General features: G+C 47.0%; 1 protein-coding gene across 12 annotated transcripts in view; it reads right to left on the reverse strand.

Moving 5' to 3' along the window:
- Positions 1-288: 288 nt before the first annotated feature.
- The window catches only part of ATP9B (ATPase phospholipid transporting 9B (putative)), a 322,806-nt gene continuing 304,803 nt past the window's right edge, over positions 289-18,291 (reverse strand). For 9 of the 12 annotated variants that reach the window (XM_058438242.1, XM_058438239.1, XM_032152030.2 and 6 more), the window contains 4 exons: positions 4,880-4,937; positions 3,686-3,889; positions 2,561-2,593; positions 289-775 (listed from right to left, as the gene is read on the reverse strand). In XM_058438242.1, coding sequence (XP_058294225.1) covers positions 639-775; positions 2,561-2,593; positions 3,686-3,889; positions 4,880-4,937 — 432 coding nt within the window. In that variant the 3' untranslated portion in view covers positions 289-638. Of the gene's footprint in view, positions 776-2,560; positions 2,594-3,685; positions 3,890-4,879; positions 4,938-7,109; positions 7,352-18,291 lie in introns of those variants that run through there. The other 3 variants (XM_058438240.1, XM_032152031.2, XM_058438244.1) reach the window with 2 other exon arrangements.

Consider the following 18,291-nt stretch of genomic DNA (forward strand, 5'->3'; position numbering starts at 1 on the left):
ATCGCGTTCGGAAACGCCACTGTTTATGCAACTTGTCTTTAGAGTGTGTGAGGAGAAGAGCTCTTTATGTGAGAACTCAGTAACTTGACTGTTTTTACTGAAAAGCGAAATGTGAGTATAAAGCGAGGGTGTCTTCAGCGAAGGGCAGGCCGTGGGGCAGGCCGTCTGTCTGAGCGGGAGCTGCAGCTGATGTGGACACGCGCCCCCGTGGAGCCTCAATTTTATTACATTTGAGTAGGAATGACTTTGTGTTATAACATCAAAGAAAGAATTTGAATGTTAGGGAAATGCAGAAATTAAACTTTCATTCTAATTTTCAGAATGCCAGAGTAAGATAAACCCTTTACAGTAATAGCGAAATAATTTGGGCTCATTTTCAGTAGAAACTCAAGCTGCGTCAATACGGAAATAAAATTTTGACAAACAACACAAAAGAAGAAAGAAAAGCAGGGGCGAAGCCCCACACTGAGAGGGAGAGGCCGTCCCAGCATCTGTGCCCTGGGCTCGCCTGGCGTACCCTGCCTTTCTCGTGGTGCTTGCTTGGTAGCAATGGCAAACCCTGCATTCACTGGCAAGGGCAGAAGGTGCTGGGAAGGGCAGAAGGTGCTGGGGCCAGCCCGCCAGGGGTGCACAGCCCCTTAGGAGGCCAGCTTGCAGTAGCTGGGCGGAGAGAGCTTGCGTCTCAGGTACTTGAGGACGTACAGTGGGAGGCAGCTGACCACGGTGATGGCCGACACTTTCCACAGGAAGGTCACGGTGGTGATAAAGGCAACATCTGTTGGCAGGAAACAGAGAAAGAGGTAAGAGCTAACCAGGAAGCCCTGGGCCCTCATGGCCACAGCCACAGACCTGGCCAGGCCACTGGATGGTCTAAGCCATCACTGTGCATTCACAGGGGCCCGGCTCCAAATCTCAGGTTTTCTTGACTGCAGAATTGTTTGACCTGCATACCGGGCATAATTCATTCTTCTTTTAATGGAAAAAACAAAACCAAAGCATTATAGATTGCAGGCTGGGTGCGGTGGCTCACGCCTATAATCCCAGCACTTTGGGAGGCCAAGGCAGACGGATCACTTGAGGTCAGGAGTTCGAGACCTGCCTGGCCAACATAGGGAAACCTCATCTCTACAAAAAAGACAACAAAACATTAGCCGGGCATGGTGGCGGACACTTGTAATCCCAGCTACCAGGGAGATAGAGGCAGGAGAATTGCTTGAACCCGGGAGGCAGAGGTTGCAGTGAGCTCAGATCACGCACTGCACTCCAGCCTGGGAACAGAGTGAGACTCTATCTCACAAAAAAAAAAAAAAAAAAAAAAAAAAAGGTTGTAGGCTGGCCATGGTGGCTCACGCCTGTAATCCCAGCACTTTGGGAGGCTGACGTGGGTGGATCACCTAAGGTCAGGAGTTTGAGACCAGCCTGGCCAACATGGGGAAACATGGGGAAACCTTGTCTCTACTAAAAATACAAAAATTACCCTGGTGTGGTGGCAGGCACCTGTAATCCCAGCTACTCAATAGGCTGAGGCAGGAGAATCACTTCAACTCAGCTCCTCAGGAGGTAGAGGTTGTAGTGAGCCAAGATTGTGCCACTGCACTCCAGCCTGGGTAATGTGAGTGAGACTTTGTCTCAAAAAAAAAAAAAAAAAAGGTTGCAGATGACTAATGTCACCAAACACCACTGAATGGGTGGACAATGCTCTGTGGCAGAATTTGTGAAGGCACCGAAGTACTAGTTGTGGTGCTTAGGGAAGAGACACCAGCTCACCTAACCTGTGGGATTTGTTTGGACGATCTAGGCTAGCCGTTTTGTGTTTTTTTTTTTTTAAGGTAGAGCTGACTTTATGAGGGGCTGGGGGCAACAGAGGGCAGCTGGCAGTTCCATCTGCAACACAAATACTCAGACAGGTCTGCTCTTAGAGGCTCTGAGCCCGGCCCACCCAGAGAATGTTCTCGCCTCTCACCCTCCCAGCATCTCCACAGAACCATCTACTCACCACGACCAAGCTGTGCTGCTAATGACTAGGCTACTTGAATTCCTCATGAAAAGAGGCAGGTGAGAAACTGGATATTTACATACTTCAAATCTACATATAGTGGGAATCCCTTTAGACTGCTGCCGGATGGAATAAAAAGATGTATGGAGCAGAGTTAGAGGCCTTTGTGAAATAAATGACAGAGGGAAGCGCTGGATCTCTGTATGAAGAGGAAGCCCTAAGTCTGTGCGTACTCATTTTCTGAAGACCCTGGAAGTGTTTTCCAGGAGCTCAGCCCTTACAACTGAAAAGGCAAACATGTTTTAGGGGCTCTTGCAATCCTCAGCAGATGGCAGGATGCCCGGCCCCTTCCCCTCACTCAGGGCCACCAATCCCCTGTACAGGCAGGCCAACAGCACTCAGCCCACGACTAGCCGAGCAAGCACATGGCCACCAGCTTATGTGACATCAGAGAGTTCGTGAGGAACACTGAATTAGAGGAAGGTTTATTTTTCTTATTAGTTAAGTATCAATATTGTTTGGCTAAATTTCTACACTTTTGAAAGAAATGATAACTTTACCTACCTAAGAAAGCTCCAAAAGATACTCTGCCTATACCTGTTCCAAAACAGTAATAAAGAAAATAAAGGACAGATTAAAGGAGATACCAGGATATTTCAAGGGGTTAGCAAACGAATAAGAAATACATTAAAAAGCAATAAAATGGCAGTGCAAGATGCATTTTCAATGTGGCTTTAACCTCTCATTTCCCTGCCTGTTACAACTGTTTAAACATCACTGAAACCCAATAGCTAAAGTTTCCCATGTCTGAGAAGCACACACCTTGGCATTCCCCTAGGAGACAGAGACCTATCCAGGTCTGAGAGGCGCTCACCACAGAAGGCGCACCCGCTGGAGGGCTGGCCGTGTTCTGCAGGTGCGAAAGGAGCTCTGTACATTCGTTCACATGTTACTACTGATCTTCAGACCCGCCCCTAACGGGAAGTGATACCGTCTCTACTTTGCAGATGCAGAAGCTGAGGCTCAAAGCGGTGGTGAGTCCTGCCCATGCCCGTGACGTGTGTCTTTGTCATTTTGTGAGCTCACCGTGGCACTTAGTGTGTTCACGTGTCCCTGAGTGTGTTAATACATGATCTTACAGGAATATATTCTAAAAGCCGATTTTCAAAAGAAAAATAACTAGGACATTGTAATTTGAAAATAACCATTTCTTATGAGCCACGGGCATCTTCTGAGAGTTCTCTTATGTAAGAACAGGAGCACTACACATTTCCTACGTACAGGCTCACCACTGTGTGAACACTCAGGCACTGAGATGAGGACAAGCGCACACGTGGCTCTGTGTTCACTTCCCACAGGTCTGAGTCCCAGCTGCTCCCGAGTGGCTGTGCTGCTCATGTCAGGGGAGGAGCCAGCCAGTGACTGACGGGGCTCAGCGCCTCATGTCAGGGGAGGAGCCAGCCAGTGACTGACGGGGCTCAGCGCCTCCTGTCAGGGGACCGGCCAGCCAGTGACTGACGGGGCACAGTGCCTTCATCCATGGTGCAGGGACAGTAAGAGCAGGCACTTTCTGATATGGGTTTTACCATGACCCACAACTTAAGACAACGTATTCAGAAGTAACAATAAGAAAATACTTCAAAATCATGAAGAGACAACGATTCAAAAAACAATTCCAAGGCAACTTACCAAAATACTCATTGAGAAAAGCGAGTGAGGACACGTAGCAGCCCAAGCTGAGGAGCTCGGCCACCACCATCAGCCAGTGCCACGTGCGGACGGTCAGCGCCACCATCAGCAGCTCGGTCAGGATCAGCGCGGTGAAGGAGATGGCCACCACGTGGACGAACTCGGACTCAAAGAGCACCAGGGCCCCATACATGAGGATGCCACCTGAAAAACAGCAGGAGCTTTTTCCATGCACACGAGCAGGGTATAAGCCAGCTAGAGGAAACAGCCTTGAACCAGCAACCTCACTCAAGACCCTTAAAAATAGGGCGCAGTGGCTCACGTCTGTCATCCCAGCACTTTGGGAGGCCGAGGCAGGCGGATCACGAGGTCAGGAGTTCCAGACCAGCCCGGCCAACATGCTGAAACCCCATTTCTACTAAAGATACAAAAAATTAGCCAGGCGTGGTGGCGCACACCTGTAATCCCAGCTACTCAGGAGGCCGAGGCAGCAGAATCATTTGAACCCAGGAGACGGAGGTTGCAATGAACTGAGACCAAGCCACTGCACTCCAGCCTGGGTGACAGAGCGAGACTCCGTCAAAAAAAAAAAGGCAGGTAATGGCCATGCCCATGCTTTATGCTGATGAACAAGTCACTTAAACTCTGGATTATGGACAAAATAAGATGGGATCCTAGCTAGATCAGTTAGAAATGGCAAATAGAGGCTGACAAACTTTTTAATCTCTGGATGCCACACCTCTACTTCAATTAGTGTAAATAATTATGTGTTGCATGTAATTAATACATCCGATCTGTTAGTTACACTTTCAACTATCTCCCATTTATCTGAACACTAAACAAAGAGCAGCTAATGGCTTCTCCTTACATAACTCAGATTTCTCAAAGTCTTTTTATCACTCTATGAAAGAAAGCCATTGTACAGGGTATACAATGTGGTAAGTGCTTGTTAAAATCTTTCTGGACTAACATTTAATTAAAAACTAAGTCAGTTTTTAGGTGACATGCATCAGTTAAAAAAAAGAAAGGCCCATGTTGCTGGAATATCGATTTATAAGATAAACAGAAGGCAGTCTTTAACTGCTGATGACATTTTAAGCTGTTGGAATTTAATCTGCAAGTAAAAACAATATTGCTAAAAGAAGACCAAAATAAAAAAATCTTTAGTCCAGTAAACTAAGGATCTCGTCTTACCTTGGTAAATACTGATTAAAACCCAGATGAGGAAGGTTTTGAAGGACAAGGATCTTCCCTAGGGAAACAGTGGAAGAGCGTCGTTAGTGCGCAGAACCACCCGCTTGACTCACGCGCCTCTGAGCTACAGGTCACTTCTGAAAGACCCGGGTCCACAAGCCCCATCTATGCCACCCCAGCCACCTGGTCTACCAGCATTTCAGGGTGCCTTTTCCTGACACCCGAATCCTGAAGGAGCTGCCTGGGTCCCACACGTGTCCACTGGTGCCTGAGGTTAGACGTTCATGTTGTCTTCTGTTTAACCTGCCGTCTTGGTCAATGTTTAAGCCATAGCTCTAGTAAGCCAGGAATGATGTATACAAGCAAACATTTCAGTGAACCAGGGGGAAAGGCTCTTGGCAATAAAAATATTTTCCCTTATTTGTCAACAAATACTTCTATATTTATTGTTTAGTTTTTTTCAGATCAAAAGATACAAAACGTAACAGTTCTTCAGGAAGGATGGCACATCTCAACTGAAGTAAAAAGTTATCCCTTAAACCCTTGCTGGAGAACGTGTCACGTACATAACCCCACCGAATGGGTCCTTGCGCCAGGCCCTTCACTCTGCAAACTTGAAGGCAGGTGACGAGCGGACGGGAGGCAGGGGAGCTCTGGCCCACGGGGTTGCTTGTCCCGCAGCACCCCTGAAGATTAATTTAGAGTCCAAGAAGAGAGGCTGAGTCAATGACTTGTCGGTGCTAAAGAGCTGTCGAAAGTGACGCGTGTTGAGAGGCCATCTTTATGTGAGGCCTTCGTTTGACACCTTCGTGTCTATTTTCTCAGTTACACACAACAGACGTCGTTTCCATTTATAGACGAGGAAACTCGAGAAGTTCCGTGATTTCCTCAGGTTCTCACTGGAGGCTGGTGGCGCTAAGAAGTGTAGTCTGCTGATCAGAGCCCAAAGTCCTGCCCTGATTTAGGGCTTCCCCACCCACGGGGGAGATTCTCCTAAGGACAGGAAGTGGTTTAAAGAGCCGCAGAGGAAAGACAAACCCTCTCAGAAGCTCAGGGGACACAGAAGACAGCAGGGAAGATGGAGGATGGTGACAGGCTGTGCTCAGGGCCTGTCTGAACCCGCACCTGCCTGAGTGTGCTGAAGACCTTTAGACACAGGCATGAGCCATCACAGAACAGAGGCACCGATGCTGGAAATGTGGCTATATTCCTGCAGGAGCCCACCAGTGGCACATTTATGAATTATAATTCTAGTTGTAGTTTAATTATAAAAGACAAGTGTGGTGACATATGTGTTTTCCTAGGTCGCAAGAGCCAGCGTGTGAAGATGCTGACGGAGCCTGAGCCCTTACCACATGTGAATATGAAAAGTAAGATTCAAACTCACTGTGATTAAAAAGCACTACTGCTTTTTTTTTTTTTTTAGATGGAGTTTTGCTCTTTCGCCAGGCTGGAGTGCAATGGCGCGATCTTGGCTCACTGCGACTTCTGCCTCCCAGGTTCAAGCGCTTCTCCTGCCTCAGCCTCCCAAGTAGCTGGGACTATAGGCGCCTGCCACCATGCCCAGATAATTTTTGCATTTTTAGTAGAGAGGGGGTTTCACCATGTTGGCCAGGATGGTCTCGATCTCTTGACCTCATGATCCGCCCACCTCAGCCTCCCAAAGTGCTGGGATTACAGGCGTGAGCCACCGCACCCAGCCAAGCACCAATGATTTTTAAAAAGCAGAAAACTTATATACTCTAAATAAGTTCTCTTGGTACATATTTCCCGAGGACATTTCTCTTTCTCTCCCTGGGTAATGGTAGGTGTTTGGTCTTTGGTCACGAAATTCATCTGTAATTATGTGGCTCATTTTATTCAAAAACTGTAAAAGGAAATTTAATTATTTTGACATAAGAAAGGCTTATTCTGTGGCCCAATTTGCTGAAATTTATCAGTTTCATTCATGTGGGTCAATGATCGGTGTCTGTGTGGAAGACGAAGTGGCATCTGTGCTGCCTCTGGTTAGGAGCTGCCCACAGGAAGCACCTCAGACCTGCACCTGTGGGTGTTCCCTATCGAAGCAGACGATACTATAGATTAATAAAAGCAAACACAACAAACAATAAAAGCAAACAAAAGCAAAAACAACCATCAATAAAACAGGTAATTTGAGAAAAATATGCATACAGTTTCTACTAATGGCTCCCAGACGGTAGTAGCTCTGAGAACAAAATCCTGTTATATTTGATGGTACAGACACGTTACTCATAGAAGCAATTCATTCACTACGGGTTTCATGTTATGGAAGAAGCCACTCTTCCCGGGCCAGGTACCTCTTCATTTGGTTTAGGAAGAGATGAAGATGTCTGTCACTCTGACTGATGTCCCCGTATGTGTGGAATGCCTGGAGTGGAGTCCTGCCTAGCACACGCCTTCCTTCTGTGTCCTTGGGCTCAGGACTTCATCTCTGTGCCTCAGTTCCCTCCTCTGTGAAACAGAAGTAACAGTGGCATGTGGCTCACATGCATGAAATAAAGTAAGCCATGAAATAAAATATGCACAATGCCAGCAGCATAGTAAATATTCACTGAATGCTGTTATATTTACCATTAAATATTACGGATTCAGAAAGTATATTTCTATTGTACCAAAAATTGTAAAAAATAAAATCAAGCAAATTTTATTTATTTATTTTTATTTTTTTGAGATGGAGTCTTGCTCTGTTGCCCAGGCTGGAGTGCAGTGGTGTGATCTCAGCTTACTGCAACCTCTACCTCCCAGGTTCAAGCGATTCTCCTGCCTCAGCCTCCCGAGTAGCTGGGATTACAGATGTGCACCATCACACCCGGCTAATTTTTGTACTTTTAGTAGAGACGGGGTTTTGCCATGTTGGCCAGGATGGTCTTGAACTCCTGACCTCAGGTGATCTGTCCGCTTTGGCCTCCAAAGTGCTGGGATTACAAGCGTGAGCCACTGCGCCTGGCCAAATGAAGCAAATTTTAAGGAAAGATTAACCCACCTCAAAGTCATATGCGTACAATTACTCATACAGAAGCGCTCAGTGCTGCGGGGCACAGAGCACGCTGATGTGTGCATGACATGAGAATTGGTCCCTCTGCGAGGATCAGCACCATGGGATGAGACCAGCCACTCCAAAATCCCAGGACTCCTGTCCTGAGTCTGTAACCACTTTTCTCACTATTATAATTTATTCTCCCCAGCCTACCTCCTCAATATACTTTCTCTGATTTTTATTTTTTGAGACGGAGTCTTGCTCTGTTGCCCAGGCTGGAGTGCAGTGTCGTGAACTTGGCTCACTGCAAGCTCCGCCTCCCGGGTCCACGCCACTCTCCTGCCTCAGCCTCCCGAGTAGCTGGGACTACAGGTGCCCGCCACCACGCCCGGCTAATTTTTTTGTATTTTTAGTAGAGATGGGGTTTCACCGTGTTAGCCAGGATGGTCTCGATTTCCTGACCTTGTGATCCAACCGCCTCGGCCTCCCAATCTGATTCTTACTAGAACAACAACAACAAATTTCACCTGTTCCCATAACTGTAATTATTTGAGAGAAGTTTGGGAGTGTGGAGTAGAAAGATCCTACAGGCAGATGCAAGAGGAGAAGAAGTGCAGCCAAAGCGTATCAAGAACAAACCCTCCAAACAGAGAGGGAAGGACAGTGCTCAAGGTGGCGCCGGGGAGAGAAGCCCCGATTAACCGGGGCTCTGCACGTGTCTCTGGCCTTGGCAGGAAGGGAAGCTGGGGAGGAAGTGCGGGCTTCCTGCCATTCAGCACCCAGCCTGCTCTGCTGAGGGTGGAGATGTGCCAACGACGAGGGTGCAAACGACAGAGCATGCTGGTGGTGGGGTCCTGCAGCAAAGGGGCGGGCAGGCGACGTTCCCAACAGCTCTTCTGCTTGCCAGGCTCACTCCACTGTCACTTTTATTTCTTCTATTAATGGTCTGAAATTATGGTGACCGATTTCTTCAAGGTCTCATTCCTTCATTCTTACGTGGATAAGCTCAATTTCATTAAATACAACTCTTAGAATATAAAATGAACTTCAAATATTACTGGACAGAAAGTTCAAATATTACTGGACAGGTTAAATGAGAGCCACCAAGCAGACAGTGTGCACCTAAAGGTGGGCTTGCTGCTGCAGACTGCTTGCAACTGGGCCAGGGCCAGGCGCAGACACGGGCTGGTTATGAACTCCACACTTGGAAGGATAAGAATGCAGCTTTGCAAACACAATTCTGTTTTTGTAGAGACAGGGTCCTGATCTATTCCCAAGGGATGGGGTGCAGTCGTACGATCACAGCTCACCACAGCCTCGACCTTCCAGGCTCAAGTGATTCTCCAGCCCGGGCAGCTGGGACCACAGGCATCTGGCGCCATGCCCAATTCTGTTCATCTATCCTAGGAAAATTGAAGACTTTCTTGGCTCTGACTCCGTTTTCTAATCATTTTGCCTTGAGATCACTTTAGACTTGCAGGGAAGCTGCAGAAGCAGTGCAGACAGCCCCACGGCGCCCTCCAGCTCGCCCGGGGCCACGGCGCCCTCCAGCTCGCCCGGGGCCACGGCGCCCTCCAGCTCGCCCGGGGCCACGGCGCCCTCCAGCTCACCTGGGGCGACACTCCATGGAGACACAGACACGCACGGTGGCAGAGAAATGGTGTGGAGGTCCCAGTTTTTCTCGAACGCACTTTTCCTACCCAGGGCCCCACACAGGACCCCATGCTGCTCTGGCCATCATGTCTCCTGGGCTCTGTGATCTGGCTAGTGTCTCTGTCTCCCCGTCTTTAATGATCTGGCTGCTCCTCAAAGCTCCGGACATGTCTTTGTGGAATGCCCTTGATTTTGATCTGTCTGATGTCTTCTAGCGACACTACTGGGGAGAATTTGTTGAGGAGAAGCGTGTCCCCTGCAGGGCTCCACAGCAGGAGATGTGGTGGCCTCTCTCATCCCTGGTGACAGGAACTGTGACCCCGGAGTTCCACGTCCCTTGGAAGACCTCGTGACAGTGGCTGCTGCCTTGGTGCCCCGGCAGGGCCTCCGACTGCCCTGGTTCCTTCACATTTATAACTGGAATCCTCTGGTTGAGGAGGCGCTTTCTCTGCGTACACACAGTGGAGGTGAAGATATCTGTGTGCTCTCTGGTTATCATTTAGTCATGCTAGGCTAGGCTGCTGTGCAGGGTGTTCAGTGCTAGCCCCCGGAAGGCTCAGCCTCTGACACCATCTGACCTGCCTCCCGCACCAGCCTCACTGATTCTTGTTCAGCAGTTCCTTTTTTGCTCCACAAGAAGTTCCAGGCTCATCTTGTATTTTCCTTGCCTCAGCCCTGGAATTAACCCCTTCTCTAGGGCTCTGCGTGATGGGGGATGGCACAGGGTCTCGTCCGCATAATCTGCACACTGAGTGTGCTCACTGCCGCCTGGGTTCCCGATTCTAGCCACTCGGCGTATGGCCTGGGACTGTGTGTGTTTACTAAGCCATGCTCACACATATCCATGTTTATTTCTCATCTATTTATTTATCTCGCAGAAACCACAAGCCCAAACTGATCTGGGCTTCAGTCCAGCCCTTCATTTCTAACTTCATCGCTAACAGGGAGAAATCTGCTTCTCATTAGCTACCATGCATGGGTTTATTGATTCCTGTAAGAAGCAAATGCCAAACGCAGCCCACGGTTTGCAGTTCTTTTTGTCTTCAGCCTTACAGTGAACCACAGTCAAACGCCTTTCCCAAGGCCACTGAAAAGAGCTCCTTTCTTCCCAGCCCACAGTGTGGTTCTGCGGTTCATGGGCCACTGTCTGCACTCCTCCTCCCTTGGGCTCCATGCTGGTGCCGTCCAGTGGGCTCTGAGAGAGGCACGGTCAGGTGTCCACCACCACCGCGCCAGACAGAGCAGCTTCCACACCCCACACCCACACCCCCTCAGGCTGCCTCTCCGGTCACCCTCTACACTCAAATCTTTAGCGACCACTGACGGGTATCTTCCCTACAGTGCTGCACCTCCCAGGTGTCAGGTAAAAAGAATCATACCGGCTTTCAAGTCTGGCTTCTGTTGTGCAGCAAAATGCAACATGTATGATCCATCATGTTGTGTGAGTCAGCAGTAACCCTCTCACTGCTAAGCACAATCCCACTGCCTGGTGGCATGACACACGGGCTGTGCATGTCCACTAGGATGTCCTTCCGTCATGCACGAGCTGTTCTCGTCAACGGAGATGTCCTTCCATCATGCGCGGGCTGTCCCCATCCACAGAGATGTCCTCCATCCACGCACAGGCTGTCCTTGTCCACGGAGATGTCCTCCGTCCATGCACAGGCTGTCCCCATCCATGGAGATGTGCTTCCATCCACTGGCTGAAGCATAGGGTTGTTTCCAGCTTTTGGCAATTATGACAGTGCTGCTGTGAACATTCACATATAGGATTCAGTATGAATCTAAGCTTTCATTTCTCTTGGAGAAATACCTAGGAATAGGACTACTGGGTCATGGGGTAAATATAGGTTTACCTTTGTAAGAAATGCCCGAACTGTCTTCCAAAGAGGCTGTATCATTCTTCCTTCGCCCCAGCAGTGAAGGGGAGTCTCTGTTGCTCTGGGTTGTCCCCAGCCTTTCATGTTGCTGGTGTTTCAGCTGTTCTAGCACTGGTGGGTACACAGCATCTCATTGTGGCTTCAACTTGCAGCTCCCTGATGAAAATGGCTCTGAGCATCTTCACAGGCTTCCTTGCCATCTGCGGATCATCTCTGGGGTGGTGTCTGTTAATATCTTCTGTCTACTTTAAAAATTGGGTTGTTCTCTTGTTGAATTTTGGGGGTTTCTTATATACTGTAGAAACAACTCCTTTATCAACAGTGTGACATGCAAATATTTCCTTCTAGGCTGTGGCTTGTTTTTTCATTTTCTTAACAGTATCATTCAGAGAAAAGCTTTTTTTTTGGAGACAAGGTCTCACTCTGTCACCCAGGCTGGAGTGCAGTGGCTCAATCACAGCTCACTGCAGCCTCCACCTCCTCAGCTCAAGCAATCCTTCCACCTTAGCCCCCTGAGGAGCTGGGACTACAGGCACACAGCAACCACTATGCTCAGCTCCTTTTTTCTATTTTTTGTAGAGACACAGTCTCACTATATTGCCTAGACTGGTATTGAACTTCTGGGCTCAAGTTATCCTCCTGCCTCAGCCTCCCAAAGTGATGGTATTACAGGCATGATAAGCCACCGCACCTGGCCAAAACTTTTAAATTATGGTAAAGTCTAATGTATTATTTTCTCCCTTTAAGGATCATGATTTTGATCTCATGTCTAAAAACTCTTTGCGTAACCCAAGTTCATGCATATTTTGTGTGTATTTTCTTCTGAAAGGTTTATAGCTTTACATACAGGTCAAGGGTCCACTTTGGGTGGATTTTCACATGAAGTGTGAGGTGGAGGTTGTGGGTCTGTGGCTTATGGGCGGCCAGTTGTCCCAACAGCTGCAGACACAACCCTTCTCCTTCTGAGTTCCTCTCACATTTGCCAAAGATCATCTGACAGATGTCAGTGTATTTCTGGGCTCTCTTTTCTGTTCCACTGATCTTTTTGTCTATCCTTTTGCCAATAATACATTGTCTAATTGATTACTGTTTTACAGTAAGTCTTGGAATCAGGTAGTGTGTTTTCCAACTCTGTTCTTTTTCTAAATTATTTTGGCAATTCGAGTTCCCTTGCCTTTGCATATAAATTCTAGAGTGAGTTTGTCAATGTGAAACAACACTGAGGCTCTCAATCCAGGAACATCTGTTTACGCCTCCCGACCCAGGAACATCTGTTTACGCCTCCCGACCCAGGAACATCTGCTTACGCCTCCCGACCCAGGAACATCTGCTTACGCCTCCCGACCCAGGAACATCTGTTTACGCCTCCCGACCCAGGAACATCTGTTTACGCCTCCCGACCCAGGAACACCTGTTTACGCCTCCCGACCCAGGAACATCTGCTTACGCCTCCCGACCCAGGAACATCTGCTTACGCCTCCCGACCCAGGAACATCTGTTTACGCCTCCCGACCCAGGAACATCTGTTTACGCCTCTCAATCCAGGAACATCTGTTTACGCCTCCCGACCCAGGAACATCTGTTTACGCCTTTTACAGTTTCTGTCCTCAGTGTTGTTGGTTTCCAGGACACAGATCTTGCGTGTATTTTGTTAGAGGTACACTTCAGTGTCTCACTTTCTTTTATTATTATAAACGCTTAAATGTATTATTATAAATGTTTACAAATTTTTTCAAACCCCAATTATTCATTGCTAGTATACAGAATCAGAAATAATTTTGAAAAATTATTCCTTGTATCCTGAAACTTTATGAAGTTTACTAGTATAGGACGTTGTATGTGTGTGGATTCCTTGGAATTTTCTACATAGAAAATTATAGCATCTACAAACAGAGATATTTTTATTTCCTCCTTCCTAATCTCAATGTTTTAAATTTCCTTTTACTGTCTTATTCACTATTATTTTGAAAAGAATGTAAGTATACAAATATACATTTCAAAAGATAAAACCCCTTGATAGTATTCTACAGAAAATAAGAAATAGTGAAGGGGTCCGAATGGTTCAATACCTAATGGCTTCAATGATTTTAGGAAGAACTGTGTATTACCTACTTGATATCTTTACAATTAGCACAACTACAAATCAAATGTCTCTGGAGTTAGCTGGTAATGTAAGATTATGAATTGGTAACAAAATTCACAGCCACAGTCTGAGATATTCTGGGACCACGTGGGCTGGCTCAGTTAACCAGGGTCACCTTACTAGTCCTGATGCCTGGATCTTGGAGTAACTAGCTTCTCTAAGCGGTCACACACCATTCAGAATGAATGAAGACATGTGCAGAGTTAGGAGAGAGATGAGTAGGTCAGTTTCCCGTCTTATTGGCATCCAGAAAATTAAGTGCCTGAACTCATCGTGAGTAAAGTTTAATAATTCAAAGCAGAATGTGAGCTTCAAAAGAACAACGAAATATTGTTGCAAATATACCACTTTCTGTAAAGAATAAAAGCTACACAGTTTTAGGAAAGCGAAGGAAATCCTGACTCTTGGTTTAACTGATTCATTCACTGCCTCGTTTGTTTATCAAATACTTGCTTAACAGATACTGTGTCCACGCATGGCTCAGGCCATCGAGACGCAGCAGGGGACAAATGTTTATACTTGAGGTTGGCTAACTCATTAGGACAATAAGTGAGATTTAGAATGCGTGCCTTACTTGCACTTTTAGATTAAAAAGACTGGTTATCAAATACACATAAAAAAGAGGGGATTTTCTTTCCAGTTGAGTCTTTTCCTGTGTGCAGGGAATGCACGCCTTGCCTCCCTGGCTTGCCTCTGAAGGTATTTTATAAATTTACGGTGACCTGAGATATGTGACTCAGAACTGACTGGACCAGCACTCGCTGGTCTGCGGCCCTTTATGCTGTTGTTACTCACATCTCAGTCTGCGGCCCTTTATGCTGTTGTTACTCACACTGCAGCCTGTGGCCCTTTATGCTGTTGTTACTCACACTGCGGCCCTTTATGCTGTTGTTCCATGCCACTGATTCACGGCTTTCTTATCCTGACTAGAACACAGACTTGTTGAGAGCAGGGCTATGCTGTCCTACATCTCAGGAGCTTGAGCCGACGGACTGGGGACTTGGTGTCCACTGACACTGACCGGCGTGGATAGACCGCGTCGGTACATCCAGTCTCCAGCTGCCCTGATCATCAGACAACGCAGAGTGCTGCAGTCTGCGCTACCCTGGCGAACTGTTCAGAAGTAACAAAAAGCTTCCAAATAGTTCTTTAGCTTCAATAAGAAAAAATAACTGAATTAACTTTAGTGGCTCAGTACTTTAGTGCTATTTTCTTTTCAAAGAATTTGAAGTGTAGTAGATTAAAAAAAAGTTACAATGCAGATAAGATGTTGAAGAAAAGAAGCTTAGAGAAAATGAGTGACTGAATTCTTGACAAAAAAAAAAAAAATGTAGGGATGGTGACCTGACTCAGGATACTAAAACATTCTAAGTTGTTGATCACCTTAACAAAAACGGAAATTTAATACCCTTAATGAGATCCAACACAATCAGAAGTGAACAGGGTTCAATGGCACCAGTGAGTAACACAGAACTTACTGATTCCATGGCCACAGTTAAGGATAATTAGCTGCTCCATCAGACACCTGTGGCCCTATGAACCTCTTGTTACTAGAGCGATTTAGATATCCACAAAGAAAGAGATCGGCGGGTACAATCTAAATCCTTGAAAACAGTAAAAACGTGTTACTGCCCCACTCCAATAGCTGGTCAAGATGGCTGTGGCATGACAGTCCTATGACAGGTTTCTCCCAGCACAGCAATCCCGGAGCGACGGCTGGGGCTACAAGACCCCTGGTGACCTCTGCCCTGCTTGGGTGCTGGTTTCCTAGGGTTGAGAGTGGCGCATCGAGGTTTATGTTCCTGCATGAAAAGCTTGTTACCGTATGTTTGTAAGGCAGCATTTAGGTAAACATTTTTAGAGTCTCCGGGAATGAGGAAATGCATATGCTAATCATTATTCACACTAGCTTCCCGAAGTTTTTGGATCTTTGCTCCTTACTCTGCTGTACTTTATTACAATGGTTTCATCAGTTTAAGATACTTAACTGGTCTTTCTTCTAGTTGTAGTAGATGTGACCTGGGATGATGTTTCCCAGTAGTCACGATGATATCACCATCAAGATAATAATGCTTGATATTTATATTTCATGTGATACTGGTGAACTAGCTTTATTTGTCTTGATTATAACAGTAATGAGAATTCTTTATTTTTTTCAAGAAACTTTAATGTCTTTATTTCATTAGACCATTTCAATAACATCAAGAAATCAAAGAGTTAGGCCGGGCACAGTGGCTCATGCTTGTAATCCCAGCACTTTGGGAGGCCGAGGCGGGTGGATCACGAGGTCAGGAGATCGAGACCACAGTGAAACCCCTTCTCTACTAAAAATACAAAAAATTAGCCGGGCGTGGTGGCGGGCGCCTGTAGTCCCAGCTACTCGGAGAGGCTGAGGCAGGAAAATGGCATGAACCCGGGAGGCAGAGATTGCAGTGAGCCGAGATTGCGCCACTGCACTCCAGCCTGGGTGACAGAGCGAGACTCCGTCTCAAAAAAAAAAAAAAAAAAAAAAAGAAATCAAAGAGTTAACATGACTTACCCAGCACCTCTTTGGCTAATGAGTGGTTATAACTGGACTAGAGTCTAGTTCAGTGGTTAGCTGGATAAGAGTCTAGTTTGTTAGTGGTTAGCTGTATTAGATACAGCATTGTTTGTTAGTTACTAGTTAGATAGGAGTCTAGTTTCTCAGTTTGTGGTTAGCTAGGTAAGAATCTAGTTGGTTAATTAGTGGTTAGCTGGACTCGAATCTGTTTGTTAGGTAGTCATTAGCTTTCTTTTTAATGCCTAATCTAATTCTTTCTTTACCATACAGCTACTGCTTTAAAAATCTGAGTTGATACGGTAGAGCCAAGATGCCCGAATAGGAACAGCTCTGGTCTACAGCTCCCAGCATGAGCGACGCAGAAGACGGGTGATCTCTGCATTTCCATCTGAAGTACCGGGTTCATCTCACTAGGGAGTGCCAGACAGTAGGTGCAGGACAGTGGGTGCAGCACACTGTGCTCGAGCCGAAGCAGGGCGAGGCATTGCCTCATTTGGGAAGTGCAAGGGGTCAGGGAGTTCCCTTTCCTAGTCAAAGAAAGGGGTGACAGACGGCACCTGGAAAATTGGGTCACTCCCACCCTAATACTGCGCTTTTCCAACAGGCTTAAAAAACGGCACACCAGGAAATTATATCCCGCACCTGGCTCGGAGGGTCCTATGCCCATAGAGTCTCGCTGATCGCTAGCACAGCAGTCTGAGATCAAACTGCAAGGCAGCAGCAAGGCTTGGGGAGGTGCGCCTGCCATTGCCCAGGCTTGCTTAGGTAAACAAAGCAGCCAGGAAGCTCGAACTGGGTAGAGCCCACCACAGCTCAAGGAGGCCTGCCTGCCTCTGTAGGCTCCACCTTTGGGCGCAGGGCACAGACAAAAAGACAGCAGTAACCTCTGCAGACTTAAATGTTCCTGTCTGACAGCTTTGAAGAGAGTAGTGGTTCTCCCAGCACGCAGCTGGAGATCTGAGAACGGGCAGACTGCCTCCTAAAGTGGGTCCCTGACCCCCGAGCAGCCTAACTGGGAGGCACCCCCCAGTAGGGGCAGACTGACACCTCACATGGCCGGGTACTCCTCTGAGACAAAACTTCCAGAGGAATGATCAGGCGGCAGCATTTGCGGTTCACCAAGATCCGCTGTTCTACAGCCACTGCTGTTCTGCAGCCACCGCTGCTGACACCCAGGCAAACAGGGTCTGGAGTGGACCTCTAGCAAACTCCAACAGACCTGCGGCTGAGGGTCCTGTCTGTTAGAAGGAAAACTAACAAACAGAAAGGACATCCACATCAAAAACCCTTCTGTACGTCACCATCATCAAAGACCAAAAGTAAATAAAACCACAAAGATGGGGAAAAAACAGAGCAGAAAAACTGGAAACTCTAAAAAGCAGAGCGCCTCTCCTCCTCCAAAGGAATGCAGCTCCTCACCAGCAATGGAACAACGCTGGACGGAGAATGACTTTGACGAGTTGAGAGAAGAAGGCTTCAGACGATCAAACTACTCTGAGCTACAGGAGGAAATTCAAACCAACGGCAAAGAAGTTAAAAACTGTGAAAAAAATTAGACAAATGGATAACTAGAATAACCAACGCAGAGAAATCCTTAAAGGAGCTGATGGAGCTGAAAGCCAAGGCTCAAGAACTACATGAAGAATGCAGAAGCCTTAGGAGCCGACGCAATCAACTGGAAGAAAGGGTATCAGTGATGGAAGACGAAATGAATGAAATGAAGCGAGAAGGGAAGTTCAGAGAAAAAAAAATAAAAAGAAATGAACAAAGCCTCCAAGAAATATGGGACTATGTGAAAAGACCAAATCTACATCTGATTGGTGTACCCGAAAATGACGGGGAGAATGGAACCAAGTTGGAAAACACTCTGCAGGATATTATCCAGGAGAACTTCCCCAATCTAGCAAGGCAGGCCAACATTCAGATTCAGGAAATACAGAGAACGCCACAAAGATACTCCTCGAGAAGAGCAACTCCAAGACACATAATTGTCAGATTCACCAAAGTTGAAATGAAGGAAAAAATGTTAAGGGCAGCCAGAGAGAAAGGTCGGGTTACCCACAAAGGGAAGCCCATCAGACTAAAAGCGGATCTCTCGGCAGAAACTCTACAAGCCAGAAGAGAGTGGGGGCCAATAGTCAACATTCTTTTTTTTTTTTTTTTTTGAGACGGAGTCTCGCTCTGTTGCCTAGGCTG

Source organism: Hylobates moloch, unplaced genomic scaffold, assembly GCF_009828535.3.
Source record: "Hylobates moloch isolate HMO894 unplaced genomic scaffold, HMol_V3 SCAFFOLD_5, whole genome shotgun sequence".
In the NCBI taxonomy this organism is placed as follows: domain Eukaryota; kingdom Metazoa; phylum Chordata; class Mammalia; order Primates; family Hylobatidae; genus Hylobates; species Hylobates moloch.